The sequence below is a fragment of the Ovis canadensis genome, chromosome X, assembly GCF_042477335.2.
Source record: "Ovis canadensis isolate MfBH-ARS-UI-01 breed Bighorn chromosome X, ARS-UI_OviCan_v2, whole genome shotgun sequence".
Classification (NCBI taxonomy): Eukaryota; Metazoa; Chordata; class Mammalia; order Artiodactyla; family Bovidae; genus Ovis; species Ovis canadensis.
Window position 1 is genome coordinate 106279398 of NC_091727.1, and position 19412 is coordinate 106298809.

Consider the following 19412-nt stretch of genomic DNA (forward strand, 5'->3'; position numbering starts at 1 on the left):
GCAACCTACTCCAGTATTCTTACCTGGGAAATCCCATGGACAGAGGAGCCTGGTGGGCTACAGTTCATGGTATCATAAGAGTTGGATATGACAGAGCAATGGAGCATGCATGGTACTTGGGGAAGGGAGTGAGATATGGGATTAAAAAAAAAAATGCCCAGTGAATCAGCATGTTAGGAGTCAATCTGCCACTTCTCTTTCCCGGCCAGTGTATACCCTTGACCCTGACTTTCCTGCTCAAGGAGAGTTGGCCTGTTTTGGTCACTGCTCTCTTCCCCAGAGCTCAGAACAGTGATTGGCAAGTAGAAGTTGGTCAATCAATGTCAGATGAGTGACTAAGACTTCAGTCACTTATAGAGCACAGAAGATGAACTTGGCATGTTTTTTATAAATAAAGTCTATTTTCAAAGACTACAGCCACATCTTGTGGGTACCGTGACCTTGCTCCAGTGGTGGAGCTTAGCTGAGGCCTGAAGGCTGGAGGGGTCTCCAATAAAAGCCAACGAATAGGGCTGTAAAACAGCAATTTTCTGTTGTGCCTTAGCTCTAGGAGGAACTGCTGTATTTTTTTTTTTTAAAAAAACTCACCTATACCAAAATTTCTCAAGAGTTCAAGTGCTGTTTGGGGAGGTCAATACCTTTACTTTGTTCTGCTGGCCGGAGTCAAAGTGGTTGACTGTTTAGTTGTTAAGTCATGTCTGACTCTTTGATACCCTAGGAACTGTAGCCCACCAGGCTCCTCTGTCCATGTGATTTCCCAGGCAAGAATACTAGAGTGGGTTGCCATTTCCTTCTCCAGGGGATCTTCCTGGATCAGAGGTCAAACTCACGTCTCTTGCTTGGCAGGCGGGTTCTTTACCACTGAGCTACCTGGGAAGCCCTGGAGTCTAAGCTGATCATGTTATTTCCAGGCCTAGAGCAATCTAGAGTCAGCCTTGCCATGAGGGGTCTGGAGCCTGAGACCAGTTGGCTGATTCTCCTTATCCCCAGTCCTGACTTCCATACTCCTTAGAAAGGGGTATCCTGGTTTCTAGGTCTTGCTTTAGACATTGAAATCTCTGTCTCCTACCACATAATGTCAGGACTGATCCTCCCCCACCCCATCCACCCTTTTGATCTGAGAGAAGGAATGACAGGGTCATAGAAAGCCTTTAAAGACAAAGAAAAAACTTGAGGGACTTCCCTGGTTATGTGGTTAATGCTTACAATGCAGTGGTTAATGCTTCCAATGCAGAGGGCACAGGATTAATCCCTGGTTGAGGAACTAAGCTCTCACATGCTGCATGGTGCAGCAGAAAAAAAAAGATAAAAGATAAAAGAGCTTGAGGCAGTTGACTTGAGACAAACCAGATTGCTTCCAAAAATCTCCAAATTTCTTCTCCCTCCAGGAAGAGATATGCTTCCTTTGACATTGATCTCATGATCCCTCCTCTCTCTCCCTCCTCCTCTGTTGCTTTTACGGTCCTCTTAAACCAGAGAGGAGAGCAAAATCCCACCAGGGACAAGATCTCTGTGTCCAGGGATGTGACACTCTGCCTTTCTAAATCTCACTCCAGGATAGAGTCAGGAAGCCAGTTCTCTGCCCCCTAGACACAGAAGGGAAAGCAAGTTTCGAAGGTGGAGCTAAAGGCCATTCTGTCCTGAGAGGCAGTAACAGGCTGCTGGGGGCAGTTGTAGACTTTGATCCTAAGGAGGGTGGTATAGCCACCTTGGGTTTTCACCTCTGTTTCCCGTGAAGCTCAGTCGTGTCCGACTCTTTGCGACCCTATAGTCCAGTGGAATTCTCCAGGCCACAATACTGGAGTGGGTAGCCTTTCCCTTCTCCAGAGGATCTTTCCAACCCAGGGATTGAACCCAGGTCTCCTGCACTGAGGCCAGATTCTTTACCAGCTGAGCCGCAAGGGAAGCCCAAGAACACTGGAGTGGGTAGCCTATCCCTTCTCCAGGGGACCTTCCTGATCCAGGAATCAAACCGGGGTCTCCTGCATTGCAGACAGATTCTTTACCAACTAAGCTACCAGGGAAGTTTCCCGTATAAGAAGGTATTTAGGGGGATGGGGGCGGGATGCTTCTCACTGCCCTCTGATGATGCTGGAGTCTTAGGGATAAATGGCAGAGCGAGGGAGCTGACTGGCCATAGTCCACCCCCCGCCCTTGGGATGGCGGGGTGGGAGGGGGTGGGCACCAGCATGCAGTTTCCTAGCAACAGGCAGGCACCTTGGGAAAGCTTCGGCTTTGTTGCAGCTGGGGAGCAGGCCCAGTGCATTTAGTTCCTGCCTAAGACTTGACTAACGGACCGGACGGCCACTCAGAAGAACAGAGCTTTGAATCCTTTTGCACCACAAAGCATGAAAAGCATGAAAAGCATCTAAATAGCCTACTGCTGGGCTCCGAGCTTCCTGAGCTGCTTCTGAGAGGCTGGGGTGGCTTATCGCAGGGACAGAGGAGGTGGGAGCACCCTCACAGACACTCCTCTCCAGCCCCAATCTGCCCCTCCCTCTCCCACTTCAATCTGCCCCTCCCTGCCCCAGGCGGACCCACACTCTACAAGACCCATGTGCATTTCTACCACCTGTGCTTCTCTCTTCAGAAGTGCTGGGAGGCAGTAACTCCCGAAAGAGCCCTGGAACTGGCCGGGTGATGAAGGTTTCACTAGCAAAAGATGCTGTGTTCCAAGGGTAAAACCAGGGTCTCTTGGTTCTTTGCGTTCCCCCTCTGTTTCCGGCCCAGAAAGCAAACCCAGGAGAGACAGAGAGAAGAGTGGGAGCAAAGGGAGGGATCAGAAACAAGAGAGAGGAGGAGAGGCAAGGAGAAGCTTGGCAGGAGAGGAGAAATAGAAGGCTGAATGGCGGTGGCAGCCTTCTAAGGTTGTCAGTCACCTGCTCCTATACCATCGCCCCCAAGACGACCTCCACTCTCTCATTCAGTAGGCCCAATTTATAATGGATCCTTTTCAGTGGCTACCTCAAAACCCAGTGTACCCTTCTGTGATTTAATAAAGACTATCCACAGAGGCAGTGGCATTTTGCAAAGGCTTTTGTTTTAAGCTAAACTTGGCAATTCACCAAATGGACAGGACAGGGACATGGTTAGAGTGAAGTCGGGGTTCTGGCCCAGTAGGTCAGACTGGAATCGTTAAGGGATTTACCCCAAAGCTTGCTGTTGTTGTTTAGCCACTAAGTCAGGTCTGACTCTTTTTCAACCCCATGGACTGTAACACTCCAGGCTCCTCTGTCCATGGGATTTCCCAGGCAAGAATACTGGAGTGGGTTGCCATTCCCTTCTCCAGGGGATCTTCTCACCCAGGGATTGAACCCACATCTCCTGCATTGGGCAGGTGGATTCTTTACCACTGTGCCCCCAGGGAAGTGGACCCCAAAGCTACACAGGGTTGAATTTCCCAGCAGAAGTAGAAACTGATGTTTCATACCCTACAGGATATGGACTGCCTGGCTACCTGGAAGTGAGTGCAAGGTACAAGAGAAGTGAGTGCAGGAAGGTGAGCAAGGAGGCACCGACAGCCTTGGCTTCAAGTCCAAAGTCTGCAAGAATCCTGTTTCTCCAAGCTCAGCCCTCACAACATCCTCAGGGCCACCTGACCAGACCCACGTCCTCGATCCCATCTGACCACAAGAAATGCTTCCCAAGCTTCCTGACTGGACAGCTACCCAACAAGGGTGTGACTTAGCGGGGTTAAAAGAACACTCTATAAATCTCATCAGCCTCAGGGGTAAAAAGGGAGAGAGAAGTCTTCAAAGTGACATAAATAGTTCTATTTGGAAATGATCAAATTGGGGAAATCATTCAGAACAAAGCCCAGAAAGGTCCATTTTCCTGCTATTATTTGGGCCCCCAATACAATCTAAGAGAATAAGGGAGCTCTGGCTTTTTGTTGTTGGTGTTAGGTCTGTGCTTCTGCTGCTTTTATTGTCAGAGCTGGTATGCATTTTGCTGACTGCTTTCCATTTATCTGGGAACGCACCAGATGGCCCTAATCCTCCTGGCTTTCTTGGGTAAAGACTGGTATTTCCTTGTATGAAATGATAAGGGACTGGAACTTGGTGAACAAAAGAAAGCTCCATTCAAATACTAAAATGAAATGCTGTATAAGTTCTAGAGGGAAACAAATACCACTTAAAAACATATCCCTTAGGGATCTCCCTGGTAGTCCAGTGGTTGAGAAACTGCCTTCCAATGCAAGGGATACAGGTTCAATCCCTGGTCAGGGAACTAAATTCCCACATACCAACATGCCACAGGGCAGTTAAGCCCATGCAACATACCTAGAGACGTCCACACAGTAACTACAGAAAGCCCACGCACCTCAAAGAAGAGCCTGTGCGCTGCACTGGGGACCCAGCGAAGCCAAATAAATCAATCATATCCCTTAAAACCCACAACTTTAGGAAGTCTTCAAAAAGGAAATATAAAAGACAGCTTGAACCTCTGGCAAGAACCAGGAGAGGTATAAGAAGTGGCCCAGCAGTCCTTGGAGTGGGGAGCCATGTAATCACATGGTAAAGGCGAGTCAAGAGAACCTTTCTGAGTAATGATTATCAAGCCCATAATATAAAGCAGTAAAACATGAAATATTCTGAAACTAACTGGGGAAAAAATTGATAGTGTGCTCAGATTTACAGCTTCTCCAAAGAATCTCCCAAGCCAGCCTCTGGCCTCAGACAGACCTGGATGTACATGCTTGTCCTCGCTGCTGCCCCTGAGCATCCCCACTCAGGTCGTCAGACTGATCTCTTAATGCAGGGCCTAGGTCTCACTCAGTTGCTACATCCACAGCTCCAAGCACATGGGAACACAGAGTAAACACTGACTGAACTGAAACTGACAGTCTGGGCCACCATTGACATTGGGCAACCTTGTTTTCATGCCTGGGATGGTTTTGAATGAGTAATGATGGACAGAAAGATAGCTCCATTACATAAACAGGGACTTCTAAGAGTTTGCAGCAGCCATTACTAAGGGGGTTACTGTTCCTACTCCAGAGGTTTGTTATAAAGTGAAAAGTCCAAAAACCAATCTAATCAATATAATTTGCTTCCATATTAAAAAAAAAAAAATGGAAGCAGCCTCTTGGGAGCCATGCGTGGCCCCTCTATCCCAGGATGACTTTTGGTTATGGATGCCTCAAAGAATGGTGACCCTCTCATGCTAGGTTCAATGTCCCTGAATTCTCTTAAAGGATTCCTTTTTGCCCCTGTCACTATTGCAATGATCTATGCCCTTTCAGAGCCTATTTGTGTTTTCCAGTCTATATTATCTATTCGGGGAACAAGTTCCCTGAGTTGTCTACCTGTGAATACAGTAGGCTTTAAAACAAGTTCTAACACTTTCCCCAGGCTTTAATGGATGCCTCTTTGTGCTGGTGCTATATTTTATGACAGTGAACAGTCCTCGTTCACACTATAGAGACGTATTCCTATTGCAGTATAGAGTCTTAGACCTGCCCATACAGTGTCTAAATCAAACCAAAGTACACTTTACTCAACTAAATGGGGAGGGTTTTCAGTTTCAATGATTTTGTTAATCTGAGGCAGAAATTAGGTTTTCCAAGGGCTCTGTTTTTCTAAACTGGCTGGTGAATTGGAAGCACCCCCAAACAGTCATGCTTTTATGTCCCCTTGGAAGATTCAGGACTCTTAGTCAATAGAATGAAATTCATTATGGGTTTGCCTCCTTTCAAAGGCATTTCCCTGGTCCCCAAACTTTGAATTAACCAGATTTGAGTGGAATCCCACTCTTCTGTGGTCCGGGGTTTATAATCACTGTAAATGCCTAAAAGACCATTTCGTTTGTTTTCCTGAAGTGTCTAGTTCAGTGCTCTGCCCACGTACAATGAATTCCCTTTAATGAAGTACCTTTGGGGTTCTGTTTTTCTGTGCTTCATCTTAGCTTAAAAGGAAAGTGGGAAAGTGCAAATTTGGTAACACTATTTCTGACCCACATGATAACAAGGCAAAAAAATTAAAAAGGAAGGGAGAAGGGTGTTATAAAAAAGATTTTCTCTGTACAGTCCCAGTTAGGAAGTCTAGAAAAAAACAAGGGACTGCTTTCTCATTACAGATTTGATTCAAACCCTTGTGTGACTCAGCATGTCCTTATGCTATGGAACAGGACTAGACAAGCCTCTTCCTGTGGCAGAGAAATGGAAAAAGCCACCATTGGACAGGGGTCTGTGGAGACGTACTCATGAGTACCTCAGGGGAGGTCAACACCACTTGGGACATCTAAATCCTATCTCCTCTCCCCCTTTCATCTATCACTCTGTTGCTTCTCCTCTTGTGTCTTTCCCAGCCTCCACCATCACTGCCTTATGCAGTGATGCAGCTTATGCAGTCCTTAAGCTTCATGGGTACCCACAGGCCACGGGATGGAGAGCCTGGCTAGCTGATGTATATTAGGAAGGATCCATAATTAGGGAGAGAATAAGAGAGGATGAGCAAGAGCAAGGGTAACAGAGAGTTCTTTTTTGTCTCAAAACGTACCTGAAAGTCATAAGCAGAATAAGGTGGCAGGTGAGGAGGGCTATGGTAGTAAGTGTTGTAGGATGCCACTTGAGGACGAGCATAGTAAGAGACAGTTGGATGGGCATTTTCAACAGAACAGTTCAGCGCTGGGAGAGTTGGGTTCTGTAAAATCAAAAACAATATAAATGTTCATCACTAGGGGAATGGTTAAATAAACCACGGGACATCCATACTACAGAATACTATGGAGCTGTTGATAAACGATGATGTGCACCTATAGTTCGTGACAGGGAAGTTGTCCAGGATATATTTGTAAATATAAAAAACAGAAACAGGGCTTCCATGGTGCTTCAGTGGTTAAAAATCCGCCTGCCAAAGCAGGGGATGCAGGCTCAACCCCTGGTCTGAGAGGATCCCACATGCCACGAGATAACTAAGCCCAGGTGCCACAACTGCTGAGCCTGAGGGCCTAGAACCCAGCCTCTGCAACAAAAGAAGCCATGGCAATGAGAAACCCATACACCACAACGAAGAGTAGCCCCTGGTCACCGCAACTAGAGAAAGCCTGCACGCAGTCAAAGATTAAATTTAAAAACAATGTTTAAGAAAGCAAGCCACTGACAAAACTATGGAGACAATAAAAGATCACTGGTTGTCAGGAGTTGGGATTGGGAAGGATGAACAGGCAGAACACAGAGGCTACTTAGGAGAGCGAAAATACTGTTTGCTGCCGGAATGATGGATATATGTCATTATACACCTGTCCACTAGAATTCATCTGTCCAATATTCTATGTCCCACAGAATTACAACATCAAGAGTGGGCCCTAAGGTAAACTATGGACTTTGGGTAATTATGATGCGTCGGTATAGATTTCATCCTTGCCAACAAATGTACCACTCTGTGGGGGATGTTGATAACCGGGGAGGCTGATAATAGGGAAGGCTGTGTGTTGGGGAAGAAAGTTTATGAGAAATCTCTCTACCTTCATCTCAGTTTTGTTGTGAATCTAAAATTGCTCTAAAAATAAAATCTTTTAAAAAGTCACCATGTTCTATTACTATAGCATAATCCCAGTTTATGTAAAGACCCAAACAATTATATATGAATATACACTTGTCAATGAAATTAATCTGAAAAGATTCACAACAAACTGTTAGCTATGGCTGTCTCTGGGGAGGGCAGCGGTATTAGGAAGTAAATGGGGACTCTTTATTCTCAATTATACAGCCAAAGTTTTCACAACTACTATGTATCACTTGTGTCATTTCCCCACACTGACTGTTTTGAAAAATTCAAACCAATAGTCGAAATCTTTGACTTTCAAAAACACAAAGGAAACAAAGTTGAGACCCCCCCCCAATACAAAATGTCAAACCAACAAGACTACTGCTCTCTCTGTGACAAAAATATGATTATCATGAAGAGTTTGGAAAAACTGTAAGGATTCTTGCAGACTCCAACCTCGCTAAGGAGCTCGCAGGCACACATGAAGGTATTCACTTTGCCTCAGCCCTGTGGGCTGGAGGCAAAACCTTAGCATAGAAACCAAGAAAGACCAAGTAGAGTATATTAATACCTCCCCCACCACCACCACACACACACATTTTTGGGAAAATAAAACTATGCAGAAAGAATTGAATACCCTTTTTATAACATGGTGGTGTGTGTAGCCCTTCAAGGGTTAAAGCCAATCTTGTCTAGGATGAGAGTCTGGATTTCAGTAAGGCCAAAACACTGCTAGAGGAAGTCAGCACTGCTCATGAGTTCCCAAGCAGGACTGTGCCTAATGAGTGCCACATGGCTCAAGGTGTGGGAGAAATGTCCTTTCCATGGTCCATGTCATTGACACCCCCTCTGTTCGTGCGTATAACGTAGAGCTGCCCACAAAGTCCATGTGTCTTGTTTCTAGTTGTATCTACTCTGCGTTAACGGCGAGCAGAAGCTTCCTCTCAAGTGATGAAAATGTGTGGGCAGGCTCTGGCAATGGCACAGGCAACCATGTTGGGGTGTTGGCAGAGGAAACTCCCGTAGAGCAAGTTTCAACACAGTCTGTTGCTCTCTTCCTTGGAGTGGGTTACTGTTTACATCTCTAGGAGGTTTGAAGAGCTACAAACCTCAGTCATTATGATGCTGCTCACAGACAACCACAGAAATGTTTCTCAGCCTCTCTCATGTGTGGGAGAGGGCTGAGGTCTTGACCATTCCAAGGGCTGGCTCGCATTACAGAAGCAGAGCGTTCAGCAATGCCCTTACCTCTCCACCAGGATTCCAAGAAGAAATGTCACTTCTGAGGAAGTCCCAGAAATCATGTTCCCTTGGCCTTGTGCCAGTTAAAACCACACCCTCCAACTCTTGCAAAACGAAACCAGCTCTTCTATGCAAAGAGAAGGCTTCCCAGGTGGCTCAGTGGTAAAGAACCCACCTGCCGGTGCAAGAGGTGCAAGGGACGCAGGTTCAATCCCTGGGTCGGGAAGATCCCCTAGAGGAGGAAATGACAACCCACTCCAGTGTTCTTGCCTGGAGAATCCCATGGACAGAGGAGCCTGGCAGGCTACAGTCTGTAGGGTCACAAAGAGTGGGACATGACTGAGCACACACACGTAACCACAGAGAAGCAATTGGGGAATATAAACTATCTAGAAAAGGTGTTTGGTGTGTAGCAAGGCTGGGGGTCCAGGATCCTCTTTGAAAGGAAGTTGAATATTATAGAGAAAGAAACACAGGGGAAAGATGAAATAAGCACAGGAGAGCCACAGATGAGAGGTGCGGAGGATGTAGAGAATATGGACAAGGTAACAACAGAGGCTGAAAGTGTCAAGGGGGGTGAAGTTGGGAGTGGGGCAGGGAAGGAGCAAAATGGATTGCCCCAGAGCATGGTCTGGGTACAGGTTTAAATTCATAATTCTGATTTTACAATAAATCTGGGCTCTGTTTCTATTCGTGTGTGTATATAGGAATGTGTGTTTCTGTACCAATGATTCTGGGGCTTAAGTTATGAGATCCCCACTTCTGATGAGTAGCATTCTGAGCTCCAGTGAAACAAACGGTGATTCGCAAGCACAGGAAATGTGCTGTGCTGTGCTAAGCTGCTTCAGTTGTGTCTGACTCTTTGCGACCCCATGGACTGTAGCCCGCCAGGCTCCTCTGTCCATGGGTTTCTCCGGACAAGAATACTGGAGTGGGTAGCCATTTCCTCCTCCAGGCACAGGAAATGGTCAAATCCATAGCACCAGGACAGAACTGAGTCCTTTCAAAGACAATGATTGTGGACTTTGGAAAGAAGACCACTTTGATTTCTCCCTACTTTACACCAGAGACACTAAATAGCAACAAATGGCAAGATAGTATTACTTCCTATGATTCATCTCAAGTTCTCATATTTTTGAGCCACAAACACTGTGGTCATCCAACATTTCTTTAAGATCCTTGGCACGAAGCCAAGGGAATGAAGACGTTCTTTTTCCTTTCAGGCTCCCACAACTCTGGAAACAGTGCTCCGAGTTGATCCCATTGAAGGCTGCCAGCTCACAGCCTTTGGCTCCTGGCCTCACTCCTCAGGAATGCCTTTCATCAGCCAGCACCTCTGGGCCTCCCTGAGGCCCCCAAGGCATTCTACTCAGGGTGGAGACACAACACCACGAGGCATCAAGCATGTCTGGACATAGGCCAAAGATTTTCTGGTAGATGTTCCAGGATTTTCTACACCATGTCTCATTTTCCTAAAGCGATCAAAACAATGGTTCCTCTTTGGTGCCCTGTCGTAATATATAGCTCATACTTGCCCTCTCTTGTCATGAATCAAATCTCCTGCCTCTGCTCTTTGCCTTCATCTTCTGTTTTCCCCACTGGCCCTCGATTGGGTTCCCAGGCCTGGCACTGGATGAGGCTCAGGTCTTCCCTCACTCTCCTCCTCATTTCTCAGAGAAGCTCCCAACAGTTGGAAACAACTGGCTTTTAATTTTTAAAATTAAAGAAACTAAACAAAGGAGGTGATGTCTGTTAAAACACCTATGGAACCAGAAAGGGCTGGCCGAATGCTCCTCGGGGGCAGCTGTGAGGGAGCGGTGGGAGCAAAGGCTCTGGCATTTGACACACCTGGGCTCCACTCCCAGCTCTGCTATTTAGCCCTGGGCAGGTCACTTGACTTCCTGTGGGCCTCTTTCCTCAACCGTTAATGGTGGGAGTTATACTTCATGAGGTAGTAGTAGTGGGGGAGGAGCAGAGAAAGGAATTGTGCAAAAGCCCTTTATAGAGAGGAAAGGGGCCATTACTGCCACCTCTCAGGACAGACTGTCAACAAACCCCTTACTCCCCTAGAGATCAAGGGTCACAGTGAAATGAAGAGTCCACATGGTACACCTGAAACTAATATGCTAAAGTCAACTATACCTCAACGATTTTTTAAAAAAGAGTTCAGAAATAAATCTATACATCAACGGTCAACTGAGTTGTCACAGGGGTCCTTGCAGGAGCCCCACAGAGCCTAGCAGGTGGCCGCCAGTCACTCTGTGCCTCAGGGTGCTTGGCTGTCCACGTCTCAGAGTTCAGAGAAAATTCAGAGAACCCTTAACACCCATCGGATGTCCCATCTCAACTTGCCAACCCCAACCAGAAGCTTCTCTTCGTCTGTCCCCTGGGGAAAACTCTACTTGGTGCTCCATGGTGACCTGAATGGGAAGGAAATCCCAAAAAAGAGGGGATATATGTATATGTATAGCTGATTCACTCTGCTGCACAGTAGAAAGTAACATAACCTCGTAAAGCAACTATACTCCAATACAAGTTTTAAAGAAAAGGATAACGTGCATTCTTTTCTCCAAAGAAGCTCCAACCCAGAAACAGCTTTTCTGAAGTCTCTCTCATGCCAAAGCTCCGTCAGGCTCGAACTGAGAGGACAGCCTTCTCCCTCCAAGCCGCTCCCACCCTAGCCCCATGCCTCCACCAAGCTTAGGGCTTGAGCTCTCCTGACTAGGAGAAGGGGTGTGGAAATAATAAATGCGTGTATGCGTGTGCGCTCAGTCACAACTGCTCTTCACGACCCCGTGACCTGTAGCCCTCCAGGCTCCTCTGTCCATGGCATTCTCCAGGCAAGAATATCGGAGTGGGTTGCCATGCCCTCCTCCAAGGGATCTTTCCGGCCCAGGGATCGAATCTGCATTTCTTGCATCTTCTGCCTTGGCAGGTGGATTCTTTACCAAAGAACCACCTGGGAAGCCTCATGTATGAGAGAGGGAGGGGAAAAAGACAGACAGACAGGCTGGATAGGAGCAGGGAAGACTTTCTGTGGCCTAGGGTCAACAGCAGGAACACTCAATATTACCAGTCAGCCCAGTTCTACTGGGAACTTATTGCCACAAACTACAGTTTTTTCTCTTCCACGGTCCTTTTCCACCTTTCAGTTTCCATTATTCATCCTTTTGACAATCCAGGCCCAAACTACAAACTGACTTTAAGCCTCCTGTTCCTCAGCCACCCTGCAAACGGGACAGAAACAGCCAAGGGCCTAGGGGTTATCTGTGTCATTCCTGGGGTCAAAGGAAGCCCTTTTAAGACACAAAATAATTTCCTAGACATGGGTGGGACGTTCCTTTAAAGCAACCCTACTCAACCTTGGGGCTTCCCTGGTGACTCAGCAGTAAAGACTCCGTAGGCAATGCAAGAGATGCGCAGGAGACGTGGCTTCGATCCCATGGGTTGGGAAGATCCTCTGGAAGAGGGGATGGCAACCCACTCCAGTATTCTTGCCTGGAGAGGAACCTGGCGGGCTACAGTCCATGGAGTCGCAAAAAGTCAGACACAGCTGAGTGACAGAGCACGCACGCAGTGTAGCCACAGACTGGAATCACCAGGAGGGCTTTTTTTAAAGTACTGCTGCCTGAGCTTCAATTTAGACCCATTAATTGGCATTCTGGAGGAGCGGCCCAGGCCGGCAGGTTTTGCTGCCGTCTATGGGGTCACACAGAGTCAGACTCGACTGAAGCGATGCAGCAGCAGCAGCAGCAGCAGCAGCAGCAGCAGCAGCAGCAGCAGCAGCAGCAGCAGCAGCAGCAGCAGCAGCAGGTGATTATATTCTAATAGGAGGCCAGGTTGAGAACCAGAGCTCTAAAGCTATTATCTCCAAAAGAGAGATAATTAGAGATCAAGGTTTATTAAATAAACAAACAAAAGCTTTGAAATGCTTTAAAAGCAAAAGAGGGAAGGCCCCCAGGACTATGGAGGACTTCCTGGGTGCACACTCACAGCCACATGAATATGGACAAGCAGCTCAGCCGGAGGCTGGGCTTTCACTTTCACTCTTTCTGGAGAAACTGCAGGAGGAAATTCCTGGGGAGGGAAAGACAGCCACACTTCTTACCTGTAGCTAAAAACGTCTTTCCTTCCAGCTCTCCCAAAGTCTGTAACAGGAAAAACTACCCCAAAAGATTTTCTACTAAAAGTGTGTGTGGGTTGAGTGGGGGTAATGACAGGCTATGTTTACATAACCAGCATGAACCCCACCTGTCCCCAGAATGTGCATCAAAAACACAGGCAATGTCTCATGTTAACAAGACATGTTTGCAGGCTGAGGACAAGACCTGGCTCCTTTGACTTAAGATGTTTGAAGGCAGCTACATTTTTTTTCCTTTGGCTGTGCCACATGCCATGTGGCTTGTGGAACCTCACTTCCCGGACCGGGGATTGAACCGGCGTCCTGGACAGTGAAAGCTCAGAGTCCTAATCACTGGACCACCAGAAAATCCCGCCCTCCCCGCCCCCTCTAAGGCAGCTACATTCTTGAAGCAATGGTTTCTGTTCCTCCCTTCAAAACGTGGGTCCCCATAGCCCCACCCGCTGAGCCTTGCCCCACCCTTTACAGGAAGAGGGGCCTCTGTGGAAATTCGAAGTCACTTCCTTTCTTACCATGTCCTTAAAGCCCCCCAGGACAGCGGCAGTGATGATGCCCAGGAAGAGGCCAACGATGTTGAGGATGGTGGCAGACCAGAGCAGGTGGTAGAGGTGGATGATATCCTGGCAGCTGCTGACGTCAATGTACTCGTAGTAGCCACCGGTGATTTCTACCCGGCTGGAAGGGGAAAAGGGCACCCAGTCAGTTGCCAGGGAGCAGGCTGTCCCCCAGGGCTTTGGCTACCACACAGCCCAGTGAAAAGACAGGGAGTCACGTGGGGCACTATCATAACAGACACAGAAGCCAAGAATGCACTTGGGGATCAAGATAGTATAATGAATCAAAGTGTCACTTCTGTTTATCCCCCTCCCCCAAACCCCTCCTATCTGCCAGAGAAATACTCATTACCATCGCTAATGTTAATCCTAAATGACAATTATTAATACCTGCTGTGTGCAGGCGCGGAGCTAAGCATTTTACAGACATGGATTCATCACATCTGTGCTACTATGGCAGCTCCTAGTCAACAGGTGTCTATTAAGTTAAAAATTCAGTTCTTCCGTCTCACCAGGCACAGGTTAAATGCTCAACAGCCACACTTTTAAGGGTCATGCTAGTGGCTGGTTACTATACTGGACAGAGCATTTCTGTCATCACAGAAAGTTCTATTAGACAGCACTGTGAATCCTTATAATATTTATGACATAAGTATTAGTCCCCATTCCCATTTTACAGATGAAGAAACTGAAGCACAGAGAGGTTAGGAACTTCCTCAAATTGTAAGCAGTAGAGCTGGGATCTGAACTCAGGCTTCAATGATTTCAGTATTTCCTTTCTCAAAACAAAACGAAATGCCAACAAACAACGTCCCAATAAAGTACTAAAGCTGAGTTCCTGCACAAAATCTGAATAGCGCCTCCTCAGAGAGACCTTCCCTGACCACTCTGTCCAAAGATAATCCCCCATCCAGCCCCATCATTCTCTAGCCCACTACTTTCTATGAACTGAATTGTGTCCCCCTCTGAAACTCATATATTGAAACCCTAACTCCCAAAGTGACTGTATTCGGAGAAGGGCTTTTTAGGAGATAATAAATTAAGGTTAGATCATAAGGTCTAAGGTACAGGATACTGTTAAGTGCTCAGTTGTGTCTGACCCTTTGCAACCCCATGAACTGTAGCCCACCAGGTTCCTCTGTTCATGGAATTCTCCAGGCAAGAATACTGGAGTGGGTTGCCATTCCCTTCTCCAGGGGATTTTCCTGACCCAGGGATCGAATCTGAGTCTCTTGCATCTCCTGCATTGGCAGGCGGGTTCTTTACTACTAGCGCCACCTGGGAAGCCCCTAAAATCTAAGGGTGGGGTCCTAATCCGATGGGATTGGAGACTTTTACAAAAAGAGGAAGAGAAATCTCTCCACACATTTGCACACACTGAGGAAAGGTGTTACCTGTTAAATTAATTAAACAAAAGTTCCTGTCTTTCTGGACATTGCAAATTAGTTTACAACTTGGCCACTGGAATCAATAACGAATCTCAAACACTGTGATTCTTAAACTTACAATCAAACACCCTGGCATCAGGATGGTTGTTACATGCGACTCTCCTGCTATAAGAACACCAAAAATGACCAAAACAAAATTAAAGGTTAACCTCCAAAATGAATCAGGGAGAGATTATTCACACAAGGCTTTTAAACTTTACAGATGAATTATCTTAGAATTCTGTAAAACCAGTGTATCTCTAAAGAATTGAAACCAGTGTGGTTATGGGACAGCCTGTATCAAAATCATCTGTGTTTGTATGTCTGTGTGCCAGCCTGTGTGTGTCAGTGTGTTATTCGTGGGTGTCTCTGTGTGTGTGCATGCATCTTTGAGAAAGATGGTTAAACATGCAGACTCCGAGGCCCCGCCACTGGGGGTGAGGCTCCGGGATTTGTGTTAACTGAGTTCATTGATCTTTGAGACCCAGTGTGTTAAATAGTAAGCTTCCACAGTGGAATTTTAACAGTGTTTCAGTTCATCAGAATTTGAACTGGATTTCAGGATTTGGGGGAACATAGCTGGACACCGCCTGGAAGCATACACTGAGCGCCTCCTATTAGTGGGCACAGTACTCAGGCCTGGGGATGGGACAAGTAAGATACACAGATGACTTGCTGCTCAAAAAGGCACTGCTCTACAAGGATGCTCCCCTTTACAGGGGAGCCCTGTGTGTAATGGTGAGTGTAGGGTTGTAGGGATGCAGGGGAGGTTTGAGAATCAGCTTCTGACTTCTCCCAAGTTATCTTTGAAAGTAGTGAAGTGCTTACATCCTAATACACCAAGGGCAGGCTGGTAACACCTGTAGATATATAGATGGGCAGTACAGTGAGCAGACTCTGGAGTCAGACTGCACTTGAACCCTGGCTCTGTCACTTATTTGCTGTCTGACCATCAGCAACTTTCTTAACCTCTCTGAGCCTGGGGAATTTCACAAGTGAATGCACGAAAGTAGTATTCCAGCACAATATAAGTACTCTAGCAGTACTCTCCCACCTGAACACGTAGCTCTTTTTTTTCCCTTCTAAGAGCCAGCCTCTGGCAAAATGATTCAAACCCCTGAATTGTGTTCTTAAAAGTAGTGATGCTTTAAGGACGCAGACCACAACATGGGGCTTGGTTAGTAGTTTGTTGAAAAATATTCAATAATTGTAGAGAATATATGTTTGGTTTCAGTTTGAGTGTGTTCAGCAGCTACTATGTTATTTTTACAGAGCCATGAAGCAAAAGAACATTAATACTAGATCTGGTTAAGGGTTTAGCAAATTAATGTGGTTTGTTTCTGTTTGAGATTCATGATTCCATTTGGTTCAGTCTCCGGGCAGAACTTCCTCTGAAATTTCATCTTTTGTATTCTCACAGCTCCCACCCTCAAACCTTCATGACTGCAAAGTCTCCTGCCAGAGCCCACCACAGCCTGCTTCAGCTTCCTAATACATTTAAAATACTAAGTCATTCAGCTAGTCAAAACCCTTCCACAGCTCTCCATTACCTTCAGGAAAATGTGCCCCAATTCTTCAGTCTGCCATGATCCGACTCCAAAATGGAATCCACACTCCAGCCAGGCTGGTCCTCAGAAGCACCAAACTAGCCAGGTGGGGTAGTTATTTCAGACCTTTGTTCAGATTTCTCCCCCTGCATGGGAGGTACTGCCTTCTGTTCTCAGCCTCTCCTGATCTCTCCCACTGCACAAAGCTTCCACACACTCGTCTCATTCTTCAAGGACTCCAGTGTCCGTCCATTCATCACTTTTCTCCCTGGGCTCCCACAGCCTTAGTCTGTTCTTCTTAGTTTGGCACTTTGCATATATCAGTAATGCAGCTATTTATTTGATCCAATGTTTACCCGGAGCCTAATCAGAGCTGAAGCTGCAACCAAGGCCAAGGTGGACATGACAGCTCCATCTAAATTCTAACCTCTGGAGGGCAAGGTTATCTCTTACACTTCTGTTGTGTCTCCCTCACTGCCTCCGAGCTCAGTGAGAGAATTGTTGTGGGTCATCGACAAATACTTGGGGAGCAAGTAATTGAGTTCAAAGACAGATCATTGCATTGATCATAAGACTGATTACCCAATCTGGGCTTTCACCCACTTGGTCTTAACTTGCTGGGTATATCTGGAGAAACAGATAACCTCTCTTCGTTTCAGTCCCCACTCAACAAATTAGGAGGCACTGGATCTTGGATAAAGCCAAAGGGCATCCTTTTGCTTTTCCATAAGGGTCTGGAACTATTCACCAACTCCCCATGGACAGATAGAGGCTGTGTGCCACCTCTGGACACATTTCTCCACCTCCCCATGATCCCCCCTGGTAAACTCAGTTCCTTAAGGGCAAAATGTTATTTTATCAATACGTCTTCTAGAACAGTCCCTGGTACATAGTAGGAGCTCAAGAAAAAGTTCGCCAAAGGGAAGAACAGATGAAAGCGAGCTATCATCTTTCATCTTATTACCAGTGGTGGCAGTTCACAAACCACCCCCATTTCCTTTCGCTTCCTGTAGGTTACACAACAAAAACCAGTGATATTGACTTGACCTCTCCAAAGCCAAGGGAAGGCTAGAAGGCAGCCGCTGAGGAGCTGTAGCCTAAAGAAACCACCTTCCTGCACAGGATGAAATGGAATCATCTAGGTTTGGTGTTAAAACCTCACTGCCCCTGACGTCAAAGAAGGTCTGGGGCTTCAAGGGGACAGTAGAAATTCTGTTTCCGTAGTGCCCTACAAATGACTGCCTGATGTTTTTGTTCCCACTTTTTTTTTTTTCTTGGCCTCCTTTCCAGGAAATGGACTGGAGGAGCTGGCAATTGATTAAAAATAGGCTTCGTGTGAGGAAAACAAATATGCACTCGGCAAAATTAAAGTCTCCAAGCCTTAGAAGGCTTGCAGCTAGCTATATTTAGGCCTGGAGGTTAGGTCTCCTTCGAGCTGGCTGGAAAAAGCCTCAGGTCAAGGAAAATCTTTTCCTTCTATTGTAGGATCATCGCCTCTGAAGTCTCACAGCCTTGGTTTCTGATTGCATGGGATGGTTTCCTGATGAAAAGCTCAGCAAGTGCTTTCCTGGTGGCTTTGCCCTTGGAATCTCAACGTTACAGACCTGGGCAAGGACTCGATGACCGCCTGAAGCTGGTCTCCAGACATCAGGTGAGTGAGCAGCGTTTCCAGCTCAAAGGTCTTTAGGAGCAGTACCTACACCCCGCACCCGCACTGTCCACCCATAGTCCTCTTAGTCGCCTGGTCCAATACTTTATATTCCTGGAAAAAAGGGTGTTCCTCTTTTTGATCCTTTCCAATACATGTCACTCCCTTGTCATCAGGTTTTTTAATCGAGCCCAGTCCTGTGCTGGGGCCTGAGGATACAGATAAGATGAAGTCATGTTTGCTGCCTTTAGGGAGCCCAGAGTTTTAGCAGAGCTCCTCATAAAATTTCTTTAGGGCCTTGAAGACAACCCTGGCATAACTTGCTTTAAGAAAGTCAGTGATTATGAAGTTCAGATTGACAGGAAGATAAATTGGGCTTGAGTGTCCACTTTAAAAAAAAGTTCACCTAAGGGCTCAGCTAAATGGAAATTAAAGTAGGATTTAGTTTACTCAGACCTTTTTCAGAAACACACCTAATTGCAGAGAGAAAGGTGTGCCCGCAAGGAATCACTTGTCAGCCCTCCCAGCCGGCCTCTTCTTACCTCCTGGGATCTCAGGAGGCCTGGGAAGGGAAAAGGAGAGGGGAGAGGGGACCTGGCCAGAGGACAGGTTGTCCAAAGGAGGGAAGAGGTAAAAAGAGAGGGGTGGACTGAGCAGGGGGAGGGAGGCAGATAAGGGGAGGCAAGAGGAAAGATAGTAAAATAACCCCAAATCCCCTAGGACCTATTTTACATTTCTTTGATCATTTTTGGAAGGATGGGCTCAGGAAGTACAATTAAAGTCAGCTCTCCATCACCGCTAAGGAGGGAAGTCCTTTTCAAGTGTTAGTTATTATTACAACATGAATAATTGAACCTCCCAGATAATCCCCAAACCTCATTTGAGCCTTTCAGTTTCTCTGCCTCCACTGCCAAATCTTTTAACGAAATGAGACCAGTGCTAGCAGAGAAAGTAAACGGGCTGGGGTGAATCTCTCTTCTCCTCCTACTCCCCCTTCCCCCTCCCCTGCCTCTGGTCTGTCAGGTCTTAATCCTCAAAGTGAAGAAACTGGTCCCCCAATACCAAGAGTACGGAGTGTGAGTGAGGAGGAGTGCATCCATCTGACCCCTCTGGATCTAGCTCCATCCTTCTGCCAACTCCTCCCTTCCTCCCTTCCCCTCCTCAGCCCCCTTGCATGAGAGCTGGAAGAAACCATGTGCATGACATGCAGGGCCATTTACTTATGCTCTGCATCACGCGTTCACACACTCCTGTCTACTCCACCTTCTAAATTCCTCTTACAAGTACTCCCTGCTTTCCACCATCCCCACAACTTCATCTAGGCTCCATTCCCTTTGGCCTGGACTCTGGTAGTGGCTCCCTC

General features: G+C 46.7%; 1 protein-coding gene across 1 annotated transcript in view; it reads right to left on the reverse strand.

Moving 5' to 3' along the window:
- The window catches only part of TMEM255A (transmembrane protein 255A), a 48286-nt gene that overhangs the window by 2709 nt on the left and 26165 nt on the right, over window positions 1–19412 (reverse strand). The window contains exons 7-8 of the mRNA XM_070292052.1: window positions 13386–13548; window positions 6501–6644 (exon numbers count right to left, since the gene is read on the reverse strand). Of these exons, the coding sequence (XP_070148153.1) occupies window positions 6501–6644; window positions 13386–13548 (307 nt within the window). The remainder of the gene's footprint in view (window positions 1–6500; window positions 6645–13385; window positions 13549–19412) is intronic.